A 16,517-nucleotide genomic window follows, 5' to 3' on the forward strand; every position below is an offset into this window, starting at 1 on the left:
CTACATGGACTGGGCATTGTAGGCAGACCATCTCTTAAGAGGAACACATCCCAGACTTAGGAGAAACCTGGTACTTGTAGTGCACTATACTGATGATACCTGAGCATAATCTGTCCTGCATTGCATCCGCTATGATGATTTTTGCACATCTCATATGGCATTTATCTATCCATGTTAATATTTGTGGTGGTGTAAAAGAACAATTTAGCTCAGGGGTAGGCAACCCTTTTGAGCCGGGGGCCGGGTTGCTGTCCCTCAGACAACTGGGGGGGCCGAAGCCAAAAAAACATATAATTAAATAATTTTTAAAAAATTAAATAAATAAATAAACCGGGACAAATGTAGGGCAAAATTTTCAAATGGAGGGCACTTTTTAAATAAAAAATGGAGGACACGCGAAAAAATTTGCTGATTTTTAAAAAAATGTTAAGATAAATGCATGTTTCTGAGGCTTCTATAGACAATTGCCCCACCGTGCCACTTGCGTGAGACGCCAAAGGCCCCGGCGGCAATCAATGGCAGGACCGGGCTGGGGCCGGTCCCGAGGCCTCGCCGGGCCGCATCCGGCCCGCGGGCCGCAGGTTGCCTACCCCTGATTTAGCTTTTTGCTAAGGGGCAGCAACTCTTTTAACCTGGCACAGTCACTGTCTAATCACAGTATACATTTACTTTTAATGTTACCTCTTTTTATCCTTAATAAACTGGTTTTCCGTCCTGGAATGAAAAAATATATCAGTCCAGCCTGTAACATAAAATATATTATAAATCCAGTGAATGCATTTAATGCAGTGGTACTCAAACGTTTTACCCTCAGGACCCTCCTTTTACATCTCCATGCAGACATCACATATTGTCATTCACACATTTATGTATATTCATTTTTTTTAAAATTATTATTTTATAAGGAAATGGCTCTCTTCCTCCTCGGCTCCAAGCACTCTGCTTGCCTTTCTGTTTCCCTCTAGGAGAACAAAACCTTTGTCAAGTAGAGAAGGATGAGGAGGGATCAGGGCCTCCAGGTCTCATAGCCTCCCTCTTGAGCAACTCTCCAACCCTTGAGCAATCCACCTTTTGAGAACCACTGATTTAATGAAGGATAAAATATTTTATTGGAGTATGGTAATAATAAAATTTGGTCCTTTTCTTTTAGGAAATGCTGCTTTCAGTCCTATGCTGAAAAGAACACCAAGTATTAAAAGGACACAGCCATCTGTTTTGCTCGACTCAGGTAAATCTTTGTAGCTGGAAAATAAAACCATTGTGGCAGTGGATGGGGACTGTCAGAAGTCTTTCTTTTTTGGTTGGGGATTTTCGCCATCCCTTGCCTGCTGGCAACACTTGGGTCTATCAACACAGAAATTGTGTGCTCTTGTTGTGTTCTGTTCCTCGGCTTCTCTCACATCACAAAGGTCCCTTGCTTCCACTGGTGCAGCTGAATGTCTGTCCTCGCAGGGGAAATATCTCCGGGGCCACGAATACAGGTCAAGGACCGGATATTGCCTGCCATGCACAGTCCAGAGATCATGGAACCATCAGAGCTGCGACCTTTCCCAAAGCCTGAGCTGGCTCTTTTGGAGGCACTGCGGCATCTGTCTGAGGAGGACTGGTATGTGCTGCCAAGAAAACCTTTTCTCCCTTGCTCATTTTACCACTATCCTGTTTACTCTCTGGAGAAAAGCAGCTTGAATGGGTTCAGATGTATGGCTATAAACTGGTGGGAGGAGGAGATTGTTTTCAACCAAATTATAGTTAGGTTTAAGGCAAAGGTGGGAAAAAGGCAGCACCCAGGCACTTCCCTCAATTTACTTAATTTCTAAAACACTCGTAATGGTCTCTTCATGGTTTCTAGGAGGCAAGGGGGAAGAATTTTGCCATCTTCCCCCATCTGGCTGTTTGGTTTTGTTTCTATCATAGTTCATTTCTGTTGCTTCCCAGTTTGAAAACAGTTTTCTCTGGGCTGAAAACAGCCTGGGCATTGGTAAAATCATCCCCCATGCTCCTGAGAGGTGGCATTTTGATTTTTCTTTTAAGTAAAACAATAATATTGAGCGTGTAGTGTGGGGTGCTATGGGGTTTTATCTATAACTAAAATCTTGATGAGAACTTGAGAACTTTAAGGTGAGGCTGTACTCTCAAGTGTCTGAGCAGGCTATTTGCACAGATTGTTTTATGTCCCAATCTTTTTTTCTTCCCCTCAGGGAGAGGAAAATTGAAGGCCTGAACTCAATCCGGTGCCTCTCCGCTTACCACCCTGACACATTGACTGCAAAGCTGCATGAGACCAGCCTAGCTGTGGTTCAAGAGGTTAAGCTTCTTTATCAAGTCTCAACTTAATGGCTTTTAGGATAGCTCCAAGGCAGTGAGATTCTTAAAATCAGCTGTTTGGCTGCTTGCGTTTTGTTCTGTTTCCAGCGTGTGCCTCATATTTACTTCTCCTCCCTTACCTAAAGCCCTCTCATGAAATGGGCTGCTTCCAAAACTTTTTTATCTGTGAGCTCATAAGGCAATTATTTTATACAATTATTTTATGCAATGTATCAGAAACAAGTAAATTGGAGACTTTATTTGACTGTTTTTATGCCTTTGGAAAGCAGGAAGACTGTCCAGACTCAAGTAAAAGACTAATTGTCCTGTGGCTTTTTTGCACTGGGAAGTCAGTGCAAAATTAACCAGGAAGTCAGTTTCTTCAATGCTATTTTGAATAGAATTACAGTAGTATTTGCTGCCAAAGACGTGTGTTCATCAGAGAGTTAGAGCTTAAGGATGAGATTTTGTGTTTAGACATCTGAGATCAGTTCCACTGGGGATATTGGTACAAATTTAAAAATTCAGGACAAGTCCTACTGGATCAGAATAGCCATTCTTAGCTTGTAGCAGCAAACAAAACTGCAGAAATGCTTACCTGGCTTATTGTGGCATGAACTTTCCTAGGCAAGGGCCCACTTCCTTCATCAGGTGCAGAAGGTGGGACTGAAAACCAAGTTAACCAGGTGAGACATAAACAGTGTGTTATCCTTAGTACTCACCTGGTTCTCTTGTCACCCCCATACACCTATCCATATGTACGCCTCACCCTTGTTTCATGTAGCCTAAATGTTCCCGAGAAGAAAAATTACATTTTGTCAATGGTTGCTGCTGCTGATGCAGGTTTTTCTGTTTCACAGTTGAAGAATCCGCGATCTGTGGTTTCTCGAGCTGCTGTGGTTTGTTTAGGGGACTTGTTCTACTACCTGAAAAAGAGGATGGATCAAGAACTAGATAATACTGTGAAAGCCCTGCTCCACAAAGCTGGGGAATCAAACACCTTCATTAGGGAGAATGTGGACAAAGCCTTGAAAGCAATGGTCAGTAACGTGACTCCGGCACGGGCTCTCTCTTCCCTCATCAGTGGAGGCCAAAGGTAACTTTCCTGGTTGAGTGCACAGTTCCAAACCCTTGAGCTCCCATTGCTCCCCTTATGTTCCCTCCTTGGATCTGGTACTTGGGCCTCAAGGTGACCACTACACTGGATAGGTGACTATGTTGATCAGTGGGTTCAGGTTGGTAAAGCATAATTGGTCTTCTTTGTTAATTATTACACTAAAACATTGAGAAAGAGATGTGGAAAATAAAAAAAATAGTAATGATTTCTTGTAAACAGGTGAAATAAGCACCTAGCATAATGCTGCTTTCACATTATGCGGCTTTGACTTTTGGGGCTTTGGTTAATGTGTTCTCTATGATTCTGTGGTCAATTTCTGGTGGCAGCTGACCTCAGAGTTGCATTGGAGGACCTAGAGATTCCTAGAGAGAATACTTCTGTAGGCATTTGTAGGTCTTCCATCATGATTCTCTGGAGAACCATAGATTTGCACCGCAGGATCTACTGATTCCTAGAGAGTTGTTCTCTCAGCTAGATAAAGTGTTTTTATTTGTGGTTTTTCACTTTCACAGGAGTCCTGTGTCTCTTATCCTAATGAATGCAGAAGGCCCACTGTACATGTTACACTTCAGTTTCAAACAAAATAACTCTTTGTCCTGTCCGTTCTCTCAGCTCCAAAAAATCCTGTTTAGATCTCCTCCGTTATCTTCTTCTTAATTGGGGCCTATCCCACTCTGTTATTGACTGGCCCTATATGTATTTCTAAGTCTCTGCTTCTATTTCTGACTGGCCCTACCTAGCAGTTATATAGCTTAGCCTCTATTATTATTATTATTATTATTATTATTATATTTGTGAAGTTGAAGGCTTTCATGGCCGGCATCCATAGTTTTTTATGGGTTTTTCGGGCTACGTGGCCATGTCTTAAAAGATTTTCTTCCTGACGTTTCGCCAGCATCTGTGGCTGGCATCTCCAGAGAATACACATAGCCTGAAAAACCCACAAAAAACTATTATTATATTTATTTGAATCCCGCTCTTTTCCCAGAACTGGGACTCAGAGCTGCTTCACAACATTAAAAAACAGCACAATTAAAAACATAGAGAAACTACATTAAAAAGGAATTAAATTATTACAGTATTAAAACAGATAGTTATTAAAAGAATAAAACACATTTTAAAAAGATAAAACTATACATATAAAAACGGTTATCTTTTTTTAAAATGGTACCAACGTCCCAGCCTGCGCTTATAACAGTTCCTTAGAAGCCTCTGTGAACAGGTAGATCGTAACCTGCAGGCAGAAGGCCATCAAGCAGGCAGCCATTCTGATCTCCCTGGGCAGGGAGTTCCAGAGTCTAGGGGCAGCCCCACAGAAAAGGCCCTTTCCTCTCGCATCCCCACCAACCGTGCTTGTGATGGGGGTGGGATGGAGGGAAGGGCCTCTTCAGAGGATCTCAGAGTTCAGGCCAGGAGATACAGTCTGCCAAATAGTGTGGACCTGAGCCATATAGGGTTAGATCCTTTTCTCTAGGTTACATCCTTTACCCCAAAGTCCCTCCCCTTAGCATCCCATCAGGTTCGATTGGCTGGCTCGGCCCAGGCTTGCCCAACTTCTCGTTTCACAGATAATAGACTTGGAGATTTTGCACTGAGAGCCTTTGGGAAGCCTGCTTGATTAAAAAAGGACAAAATGGAACAGTCAAATAAATCTAGATTGCAACCTAGTGGTAGCTACAGCACTTCTTTGACCACTTACCCTGAGAGTCCTTTTCTCTTTGAACATGAGCCTTTCCTTTGCTGTTTTAATTCCACTGAAAGAAAGGCAATGTGCATAGGAGGGGTTTTTTGACAGAAAGTACCATTAAGGTGATTCTGTAAGCAGCCTCAGGAGCCATCTTTGCTAGAATGGCAGGGTCTTAGGTGCAGCTTCCATGTGCAAACTTTATTATTAGATTTTTAGCTGTACTTTTAGTCACTTTGGGTCCTGTGTCAGGAGGAAGATGGCATATAAAATCAGTCAGTCAATGGACAAGTCTTCTAGTGCATCACACATATGAATGCTTCCCCTCTCCTTTTTTTTTTGCATGTGTGTGTGTGTGTTCATGTGAATGGCTGCATGCATGCGAGCTCTGGAATGCAAATGTAACATGTTCAAAGGCTGCCAACAACCAGATACAACAAATACTGTAGGAGTGAATTCTTGCAAAACCCAATTATTTGTCATATTTAAGGTATAGTCCTCAATTAATCCAGCAGCTCTTAACTGTTGAAGTTTTGCTTTGCTGTAGCAAAACATGTATATGACAGAAATGTGAGACAGTGGCTGATTTCTTTTGCCCTCTTTTTAAGCTGCCTCTTTCCTAATTAATATTAAATTCCCCTTTTGCTTGTGCATAGAAACTGTGACTGTTGTTGTTGTAAAATATTTTTATCCTATGTAAAGATCTCAGGACAGCATACAATAAAATCAACTTGAACACAGTGTTTTAGAAAGCACAGTTTTTATGCTAGAAGCATAATAAACAGATTAGTAGTTAATAAGACAAAACTGATTTAAGTAGTTTCAAATGATTTAAAGCCATGTACATGTGTCCATTCCACCTTCATTTAGGACTTCTGCGTATGAAAAGATTGTTTTTCCATGCAAAGGTTGGTCTAGGCCACATTTTTTCAACCAGAGTTGCCTGGAACACTAGGTTTCCTTAAGAAGTCAGTTTTTGCAAGAGATTGTGGTTAAAAAAAGAAAGCCACAGTTTTTAGCTATAGATATAAGAATTTTTAAACATGAGACCTATTAATTTTAATGCAGGGGTTCCCTGAGACCTGAAAGTTATTTCAAGGGTTCCTCCTGTGTAAAAAAAAAAAAAAGAGTTGCTGGTCCAGGGGCTTGTTGCTTTCACAATCCTGTTTTCTGGCATGGATTGCATTCTCTGAATGGAGGAGAGTTGAGGTTTGCTGTGCCACAGTTGGCTGAATCCATTCCTTTTAGCGCCATTATATGAATCCCCATGCTGCTGTTTTCACTGTTTTGGGGGTATAAAGGAGTGCATTCAGCATCCCTGTAGTTGAGGGAATAATTCACATAACGTGTACCCTCACCCTTGCCAGCCACTTGAACACAACAGTGAGAAGATGCACAGCCCAGCACCTATCAGACATTGTGGAACACATGGGACCGGGACGCATTTTGTCTGGTATTAAGGATGTGACAGACAAGATTTTGTCTGCTGTGGCCAAGTTTGTCCAAGATGGATCACAAGAAACAAGGTAAGCTCTTGTGAAGCGTGGGATGGTTGGGGGCTTGAATCTCAGGAAAGAGAAGGTGTGTGAGGATTCTGAAAGCATTGGCTTTTGTGAGATCCGGCATTTCTGGCCTCATGCTTAATGACACATCAGGATAGCATGGGAGACACAGCAGAAGGTTCAACAGCAAAGAAACTTGAAGAAGCCCAAACTGCACACATTCAGCTCCCAGAGCTGAAAACTCTCAGTATATGTTTTAGAAGATCTAAACATCTTCACATCCTGCAGATGATTCTGAGGCAGAGTCTCATTAGAAGCTCAGAGAGGAAAGATTTAATGTATGTAAGCTGACACAAGCATTGCTGTGGGGCTGGCCTATGTAAAGGGCTTCCTGCCTTTTGGTGGGCTGCTGTTCCCATTTACAGCAGGGTTGGGACTGTGTGGCCCTTCTCATGTTGTTGGACCAGCATTCCTCATCATTTGCTATTTGCTGGCTAAGGAAATTGGAGTCACCCCAACTTCTGGAAAGCTGCCTGATTCCCATTCCTGATTTGGGGATTTCTGTGTTAGCTTTTAAAACTTATATTCTATGGGATAGAAAGTGACATTCTGGGAATCTGACTCAGCTCAGGTTTTCAAGGACAGTAGTGGTTTCCTAAAATTAAAAAGCCAAGCTTTCACCAAGTGTGTGTGTGTGTGTGTGTGTGTGCATGTTTTAAAAAGAATGCTTCCTAATGGATAAGCATTAGGTTGGACTGTGGTTTGGGGGAATAAATCAACCAAACCAATTGTTGGTGCTTGCAGGTACTACGGGAGGAAGATGCTCTTCACTCTGATGACACACGCTGACTTTGATAAGATGCTTGAAAAGAATGTGCTGCCAAAGGACTTGCCTTATGTTAAGGAGACAGTGAACAACCTCCGCCAGAAGGTATGCAACAGAGATCTCTCTGAACATGGGCTTCCTCATGTCCCCCTCCCCGCCCTCCAAGGCTTACCTGGTTGCTGACATTATGAGTTTTTGGAGCAAGATTTATAAGCAGGGTTGGATGTTTTAAATCAAATGACTTTAAAAATAACAATCCCCCACTCCTGGTTTTTAAACTGAGTATTCATTTTTTTAAAAAAAGGATGGCTGTCATTACTGTTTTCCATTCCTATTACTGGAAAGACAACAACAGTTTGAATTTAAACATTTTCACATCTTGAACTGTTTGTTGGCAATTGTTTGTAGTTAGATCAGCATCCAATGCCAGTTGTTGCACCTTATTCGCTTATTCAAATAGATCCCGGTCATGTAACGCTCCCCCCACAGTCATATACAAGCGAAGACTCTGCCCACTGTTATTTTATTATTGTAGTATTGTTTTTAAATTTTTATTGTCTGTAATTGTAATAGATGGAATTGTTTAATCCTTTTTTAAGGGGGGGGGAATTGTGTATATTGTATTTTTTAAAGGTTGTACGCCGCTTTGATTGTGGAAACAAAAAGCGGGATATAAATTAAAGTTTTATTTTATTTTATTATTTATTATTTTATAGTGCAAGAAATACCATTCAGAAGCAAATGCTTCAATTAACATAAGTCCAGTCAAAATAACTTGCTTTGAAAGAGCAGTATTTAAAGAACAATTATTATTTAAGCTTGGGACCATAAGATCTGAAATACAATTTGTTACTTAATTATCTGATTTAGTCCTATATTGGTGGAGTCCAACACATTAATGTAAAACAACAACAACATAAAAATGATTTACAGTAAATAAAAAACCCTTTTTCTTCTTTTGATTTCATGTTAAGATATCAGTGAAAGGGAATTAAGATGTATTTTAGTCTTCAGGGGTTTAACACAATTGCCCATCTAGAATTCCTTTACGTACGCACTCATCCAGTAGGCAGGAGAGTCAGCCAAACAATTTGTCTAGTGATGTCTGTCCCTTTGTTGTCAGCTAGTTGTCAGCTACAGAGGAGTCCTGGTGATGCAGTGGTTAAATGCCGGTCCTGCAGCCACAACATTGTGAGTTTGATCCCAGGGCTCCAAGGTTGACTCAGCCTTGTGTCCTGTAGGTCACTAAAATGAGTACCCAGCTTGTTGGAGGCAATTGGCTTAAAGGTTGTAAACCACCTAGAGAGTGCTGAGTTCCCTATTAAGCAGTATAGAAATGAACTTGCTATTGCTATAAAGCTCTCCCTTCTCACACTTCTCCATCCTGCCCAATTAGTGGCTATCCAGTCTATATTTTAAAGCCTAAACAAGTTAGACCACCTGTAAGTAGTTAAAATGAAATATTCTTCTTGCATACTAGAATTGAAAATAGAATAGCCAATAGAGAAATTGATAGTCTTCCCAGACTGGCTTTTCAGAGATACAGTACTAAAGGCACCAGGTCCTCTCTCATTTTGGAAACTACTGGGATGGGAGACCACCAGCGAATACCAAGAGGCTCTATTTCAAGGGGCGAAACTGGCAAAACCACCTCTGAGGATTCCTCGTCTAAGAAAACTAAAGTTCATGGGGTTGCCATAAGTCGACACGCGAACTGAAATCACATCTGCATCCACACAATGTGTATTTCATCATTTCACTTCCATTTCTCTCTCTTCCCAACAGGAAAACTTTTTAGTTTGGTTATTACAGAGAGTGCAGAAGTAGCTGCCAGTAATAATGTGGAGAATAGTTTGCAGTGTAAACAGATCCCTGCCCCGACAGAGATGACAGTGTATTGTTTGGCACATGAGAGAGAAGAGACAACAAGGAGAGGAGACAGGGAGAAGAGAGTATGGGACATATTTCTATTGATAGGGAACCTGAAGGCACACACAAAGCTCTGGGCAGTCTCTGACTTGTAAGCCATGCATTAATCCACTCAATTATTAGTAGGCCTTGGCCTTTCCCCCTTAATCTGAGAAGACTGCTTCCTACTAAAAGCACAGTCCCCAGTTATCACAGAGAATCTCTTTCATAAGTAGGCATTTTGCAGAAGCTGCTTTTATGGTTATTCTCAGCTTCTGATGACTCTCTGGGTGAGAGATTTCCTAGAGAAAGCCTGTTATGAACAGCCCTGCTCAGGTCTTGGAAACTCAAGGCTTTCTGGGTTTCTTCAGGGAAGCAGTCCATTCTGCAATGAGCGCTGCTTCTCTTTCTGCTCTCTTAGACCACTGCCCTCACCATCACTGTCCTCTCCTCTCCTGATTGCTCTTCTTGATTGATTGATTTGATTTATAACCTTACCTTTCTTTCAGCACAGGTCCCAGGTAGCTCACAAGAAGTTAAAAATAGGTACATGGTTTTTTGTTTTAAAAAATTCTCTTAATACAAAATTTAGTTCTATTAAAAATAGACAAATAAAGCAGTTTAAAAAATAAAAAAAATAAGAGCAGAGCAAATTCCGTTGAAAGATTCTTCTGTCACATGAATTAAGAGCCAGGGGCCTAATTAAATAAAAATAGAAAGGGAACAAGCAGGTGGCCAGCCAAGCCTCCGGTGGAAGGGAGCCCCACTTCGGAGGCAGTTTCCCATTCCTCACTGAACAAGCCTGTGATGGCAATGGGACCAAGAGAAAGCCCTTCACAAAAGTCTTGTAACTCAGGCTGGCTCATAGAGAGAAGTGTAAAGCCAGGCATGGCTTTGAACCAACTGGGAACCTCACCTGTCATTGTCTGAAGTCAGATGGGGGCCAGTCATGTGTTGGCAGTACCCTCTGTCCTGCAGGTGTGCAGTAACAAAAACAAACTAGGTTGAAACAGAGGTGCCAACATTCAGCACTGTATGTGGTGCTTGACCGCAAGAGTAGCTCACAAACAGCAGAGTGCAGAAGCACAAACCTGTGTGTAGTATTTGGCAACCAGGCACTGACCAACCTGAAATAAGGTACAGACACAGTTGACTTCTTCCAAAGTCCATGGAGGCTTTTATCTTCCTGTTGCGGTATGTACAACAAAAGCTCCAACATATACTGTCTGTTGTATTTACAATCCACACTCACCAAACCAACACACCAACTCCTCTCTCCAATCCACTATCCTCAACCCACACCTGCTCTGGGTTTCTGAGTCCTTATATACACAACTAATTTGAAAGGAATGGGACCTGGTGTTTTCCCCATTTACAGCCATATCATTATTTTTATATTTCCTTAAAGGGACATTTAACTTAACATCATGTGGGTTAAATCCAGTCTTAGAACAGCCAAGGAGAATGCTTAGACATTTTCCCTTATGTGTTGAATTTCAAGTGGTGAGGTTTCCCACGAACATACCTGTTTATGTTGGATTCACTCTAAATTTTCTCTTCCTCAGAATTGTCTTCATTGGGGTTTTTCTTATATCCTTTCTCCTCACCTTTTGCATACTTTATTTCAAGTTTGGGAGGGAAGATTCCTTCTTTCATAATTACGGTTATCTTTCCTGAAGGGCGCTAAGTTATGTGAAAATGCATAACAAGCTATGTGAAAATGCAATATAAAGATGTGAATCTTTTCCTGTCCTTGTGATGCAATTTCAGGGCCTCGGTGAGATGCCGATAGTCACTCCTTCGGCCAAAGGAAGGCGTTCTCACAATGGGAACATGGACAGTTCGAGGTCAACCTCAGTGTCGCGAGAAGTGCTCCATGCGGGTGACAGGTATTGCTATGTCCTCTGATTTCAAAACTAGCTAGTGAAGTTTGCATGGACTAAAAGGCTGAGAAGGTGGTGTCTGCATTACATGCCCTTGGAGTTCTGAATAGATTGAATTGGGTTCGTGTTTTCAGAATAATACACTATGCTAGAGCATGTGAAAATCCATATAATTAATCTGCAAAATAAAATAATTTTGCTATTTAACCTGGTTGTAGGGCTGTAGAAATTTAAATCATTTTTTCTCTGTTAAACTAGTAAAGCACCAGCCTTTGACTTAAGAAAAATCACCACAGGATGAAAAGGACTTCTGGAAACTATTACTGCCCTGAACAAAACAAATGGAGTTGCATCCACAGTGGCAGCTTTCTACAAATATAGCTTCTTGAGTTAGTCAAGTTTTCTGTGTGACTCCTGGCCAATTTGAGGATATATTGGGAAAAGAGACGACCCAGTCTAACATGTCAATTGGGACAGAGCTTTCTAGATTTGAGGCTACTATCTAACTACCTGTATCTTGATTTTCTTGCCAGTAATAATTATTGTGCCGATTTCTGAGCAAGAGTAGTCTTTCTTTAAGCTGAGGATGTGTTTACATCCCTTCTTTCTGTTATCTGATGAAATGCCTTCTGTTCTACCTAAAGCTTTTGTCAGGCTCCTTAAACTGATGTCCTCCAGATGTTTTAGATAAGTGCTTCTAAGTCTGTGGTCCTCCGGATGTTTTGGATTTCAACTCCCATAGTACATAACATTCAGGAATTGTGGAAGATAAAATCCCCAACCCTGAGAACTGCTGTTTTGGATAGCAAAACCTCTTTATCTGATCTAATGGCCAGTGCTCAGGAATGATGAGGTTGTAGTCCAAAGCATCTTTAAGGTAAAAGGCTCACAAGTCTGCCTTATGCACAAGTTTCTAGGATAGTTGTTCTACTATTTGGTTTTTTAAATTTTTATTTTAGTCCTTTGAGTGTTAAAAGGCTCTCATGTTCTTTCTGCTGTAACAGTCTGACCTCCGGGTGCTCTTAGACAATATTCCTTTGCTGACGTTATTACCATGGTTCAGTATCATAATAGCAGTAGTGAAGTTCCATGGGTAGACCATACAGTAGCAAAATATTCTATAATTTATTTCTCAACAGGGAGATCAGAGAAGGACATGAAATTTCAAGGAAACCTGCTCCTCGTAATGCCTTGGAAAGTGCAGAATATGTGAAGGTTTTAACAACTTTACTGAATGCAAAAGACTTCCGGGATCGAATTAATGGAATTAAACAACTGTTGGCAGATACAGAGAGTAACCAAGACCTTGTTGTTGCCAACATTGTGAAGGTAACATGATACAGGACTTGTGTGTGTGTATGTGCCTCAGTATCCTCATGGGAAGCAACATGGGTCAGAAACCATGAGAAATAAACCTGAAAGTATGCTGGCTACTTGACTTAATAGAAGGTTACTATATAAAGAAAGGAAGAGCCAACCTGCCCTTGTAGTGTGATCCACCGTTGCCTCTGGAGAGAGTGAGGATCCTTGCTCTGGATCCATTGAGCCTGTTTCGGTCTGCTCTGGCTGACAGCAGCACTCCCAGCTCTTGGCCAGAGAGGCCTTTCCAGCCCTGTTGAGGAACTGGGGGTGGCAGGGATCCGATATGGCCTTTACCTCCTCTCACCCTTATGTAGAAGTACAGAGCAAAAAAGCCTGCTTGTAAAGAAGTCTGCATTTCTTGAGGTCATAGGATAGAAACATAGACTCATGGAGTTGGAAGGGGCCCATTCTGCCACCCAGGAATACAGAATTATAGACCTCCTGCAATATGCCCATCCAACCTCGGCTTGAGGACTTCCAAAGAAGGAGCATCCCACACCCACCTTCTGAAGCAGCCCATATTCCACTTGCAGGCAGCTCTTACTGTCAAGTTTTTCCTAATGTTTAGGTGAAATCTCTTTTCTTGTAACTGGAATCTGTTGGTTCATGGCCTAGTAGTCTCTGAAGCAACAGAAAACAAGATCAATCCCTCCTTCTACAAGACATCCTTTCATACACTTAAAGATAGGTGTCACGGGTCCTTGACACCTGATAGCTGCATACGAAATGGACTGACAGAAAAACACAAGGTTTGATAGCCCTTTGGTGGTTCTTCCACTCCATACTAAAAAGGGAACCATCCCCTGGTGAAAGGCAAGCGTACAATCTGTCCTGCAAGCACTGACCTGGCTAGGATAAGCCTCTTCTCATGCTCCATTCAGGATCTGGGTCAGACTTAACAGGTGGAACTAAGGTCTGCTTTCCTTCCTCTTTGCTCCCCTGGCCTACAGCTCCTTTACCTCTAGGAGTCTCATGGTCTGGCATTCCCTGACCTAGCCTGGTTTACCTGTTTGTAAGCCACCCCCTCGATTTGGACCTTCTCCCTGGGCCCCAAGAGCTCTCTTGAGAGCCTGGAACCCCCCAGTCTTTCCAATCTCAGAACCCTCTGTAAATTTCCCATTTTAATGATTTAGCACAGTGGTTCCCAACCTGTGGGTCGGGACCCCTTTGGGGGTCGAATGATCCTTTCATGGGGGTCGCCTGAGAGCATTGGAAAACAACTATTTAATTACAGTTAATGAAGCAGCAATGAAAATAATTTCATGGGTTTGGGTCACCACAACATGAGGAACTGTATTAAAGGGTTGCGGCATTAGGAAGGTTGGGAACCACTGATTTAGCGCAATGTGAAATGAGCCAGGTGAAATTAGAAGATTTTCTTTCTTTCTTTTTTAAAATAGTTGCTGTTTGTTATCCTTGTCCTTTGTCTAATACTCCTTACACAAATGATAAGTGTCTCCGAGAATGAAATCCAGTGAGGGATTGGACTGCCAAATCTATTTTTCCAAATTGATTTTGGAGGGATGTGCCCTCTGGATCAGAGTTTGAGAGTCCTGGGGGAAGGGGCAACACCATCCTGCCCCGTTTGACTGACAAACGCAGTTCTAATAGCAGGACTTTCGGGAGCGCTTTGACTGTGATTTCCTGCATGGCAGATGGGGGTAGGACTGGATACCCCTGAGGTCTCTTCCAGCTCTATGATTCTATGACTTTACTCAGCCCTGTTCCCTTGACTGACTAGGTCTTTTGTAGTGGATGTGTTTCTTTAATTTGCAGTTCATAATCTTTCCTTGAGTGTAGCCACATTGCAGAATTACTGTATATACTACTCCTGTATAAGTCTAGAAATTTTAGTCAAAAAATTGACCCCCAAAACATAGGTTGACTTACCCTCAGGTTGGTGTAAGTACTATACTTTAACTCATATTAAAAAGGAAACCATCCCCTGGTGAAAGGCAAGAGTGCAATCTGTCCTGGAAGCACTGAGCTCCTTCTACTCTCTTCTGTCCAGCCTTTAGTGTGAGCCAAAACAGTTCTGCCTGCCAGAATTTTGTAGGTTCTTTGGCATTGTTTTCCCTTGTTCCATCATTTAGGTCTTTTGTTGTATGAACCTCAGTTTTACCTTTGACTTATCCAAGGGTCATATCAAAATCCAGAATTTTGCCCCCAAAACCTGCCCTCAACTTATACATGAGGCTGACTTACAGTCGAGTATATACACTGAAGCAGTTTGACACCACTTTAACTACCATGACCCTATCCTACAGATTCCTGGGTCTTGTAGTCTAGTGAGGCACCAGCTCTCTCTGACTGACCAGGTTGAATATCTCACCAAACTACAAATCCCAGGGTTCTGTAGGATAGGGTCATGGCCGTTAAAGTGGAATCAAACTGCTTTCATTCTACACCCTTAGTTTTACCCTCCCAGCAATTCCCTTTGTCCAGTATTCCCGTTTTACAGAGAGAGAATTGGGGTCTTCCTGAGGATGCCCTGGATTCCCTTCCCAGACTCTGGGGCTCTTGCCCTAGAAATTGAGGGGGTGGGCCACTGGATCAGGCCTTTCTCCCCCGTGGCTAGCAGGAGCAATCTCTTCTGGACCAGTTTGGGGCTGAACATGCAACTGACTTCTATTTTTCAGTGCATGGTTCTCTTGGGGTGTGGTCTTTCTCTTTGCTTGCTTGCTTTTTCTGGGATGTTTTAATATTGGCTCCTGCTGTGAATGAGATTTGCTGCAATTTGCTATCGGGGATAGATTTTTTTTCCTTGGAAGGCCCACTTTTCTGGGGTGTTAGGGGGCTGAACGGGGAGCCCCAAAGCCCCTGGTGGCCTCATACAAGGAAAGAATATGTACATTTCCATGAAGAAACAGCTCCCCTAACTGTGGCTGCCTGTTTGCTCAGATCTTCGACGCCTTCAAGTCTCGCTTGCATGACTCAAACAGCAAAGTCAACCAGGTGGCCCTGGAGACCATGCACCGGCTGGTTCCTCTGCTGAAAGAGAAGCTCTCCCCTGTCATCAATATGCTGATTCCTGCCCTGGTCGACAACAACCTGAACTCCAAGAACCCGGGGATTTACGCAGCTGCCACCAGCGTTATCCAAGCACTTTGCCAACACTTAGGTGAGGAGACTTTTCTCAGAGGAGAGAAAGGGCTGGAAAAGGAATTCCTTGCTCATAGGAGGCCGTGCCCCCAGGGAAATGGGTTCCCTTTGCCATCCCTCAGTCAGGCCTCTGTTAATGCAACACTGGCACGCTCCTGCTTGCTTCTGTGCTGTGAGAGGGAGGGTGGTGCTCCAGACAACCCTTTTTTTATATGAGTAATTTTTCCCCTTCGGGGGAGGAGTTGTTGAGACTAGGATTCCAGAGGCCTGTGGTGTAATGTAATGGGATACTAAAACTGAAGCAGGACTGAGGGACCCATAGGTGGCATGAAGCCCCTGCATCCCACTTTTGTATCTCTCAAAAGATCCCTAAATCTCCCTGAAGCTGTGGGAGGGTTTTCTTTTTTAAAAATGGGCTGCATGGTTTCAGCCCCTAAATGCAAATGGGGCAGTTCAGCTTGTTCACTCTGACAGCTGGCTGAAAGTGGAGTCCAGAAGTGGCATGGCATCACTCCTACTGTCCCTCAGACTGGCACCAGTGTGGCCTTACAGGAGGTTAAAGAGCAGGAGCTTGGCCCCTTCCGCCATCCCTACTCTACAAACAAAGTCTCATCCTCACCATTTTGCATCAAAGACAGTTTGTAGATTCCTGGACAAATCAACGGAAGGACATCATGTTTGTTCACTTGTGTCCCTTTTCCCTCTGCATCTAGACAATTACCTGCTTCTCCAGCCATTCTGCACAAAGGCTCAGTTTCTGAATGGAAAAGCCAAGCAAGATATCACTGAAAAACTTGCTGGTAAGGATCTGAGAGGCTCTGCTTCTCCT

At 42.6% G+C, this 16,517-nt stretch overlaps 1 protein-coding gene across 3 annotated transcripts in view; it reads left to right on the top strand.

The window, feature by feature from the left end:
* The window catches only part of TOGARAM1 (TOG array regulator of axonemal microtubules 1), a 43,308-nt gene that overhangs the window by 24,436 nt on the left and 2,355 nt on the right, over positions 1 to 16,517 (top strand). For all 3 annotated transcript variants that reach the window (XM_042465934.1, XM_042465951.1, XM_042465943.1), the window contains 10 exons: positions 1,151 to 1,228; positions 1,453 to 1,606; positions 2,199 to 2,304; positions 3,165 to 3,400; positions 6,473 to 6,631; positions 7,412 to 7,538; positions 11,112 to 11,230; positions 12,364 to 12,553; positions 15,488 to 15,707; positions 16,402 to 16,488. In XM_042465934.1, coding sequence (XP_042321868.1) covers positions 1,151 to 1,228; positions 1,453 to 1,606; positions 2,199 to 2,304; positions 3,165 to 3,400; positions 6,473 to 6,631; positions 7,412 to 7,538; positions 11,112 to 11,230; positions 12,364 to 12,553; positions 15,488 to 15,707; positions 16,402 to 16,488 — 1,476 coding nt within the window. The remainder of the gene's footprint in view (positions 1 to 1,150; positions 1,229 to 1,452; positions 1,607 to 2,198; positions 2,305 to 3,164; positions 3,401 to 6,472; positions 6,632 to 7,411; positions 7,539 to 11,111; positions 11,231 to 12,363; positions 12,554 to 15,487; positions 15,708 to 16,401; positions 16,489 to 16,517) is intronic.

Source organism: Sceloporus undulatus, chromosome 1 (assembly GCF_019175285.1).
Source record: "Sceloporus undulatus isolate JIND9_A2432 ecotype Alabama chromosome 1, SceUnd_v1.1, whole genome shotgun sequence".
Lineage (NCBI taxonomy): Eukaryota > Metazoa > Chordata > Lepidosauria > Squamata > Phrynosomatidae > Sceloporus > Sceloporus undulatus.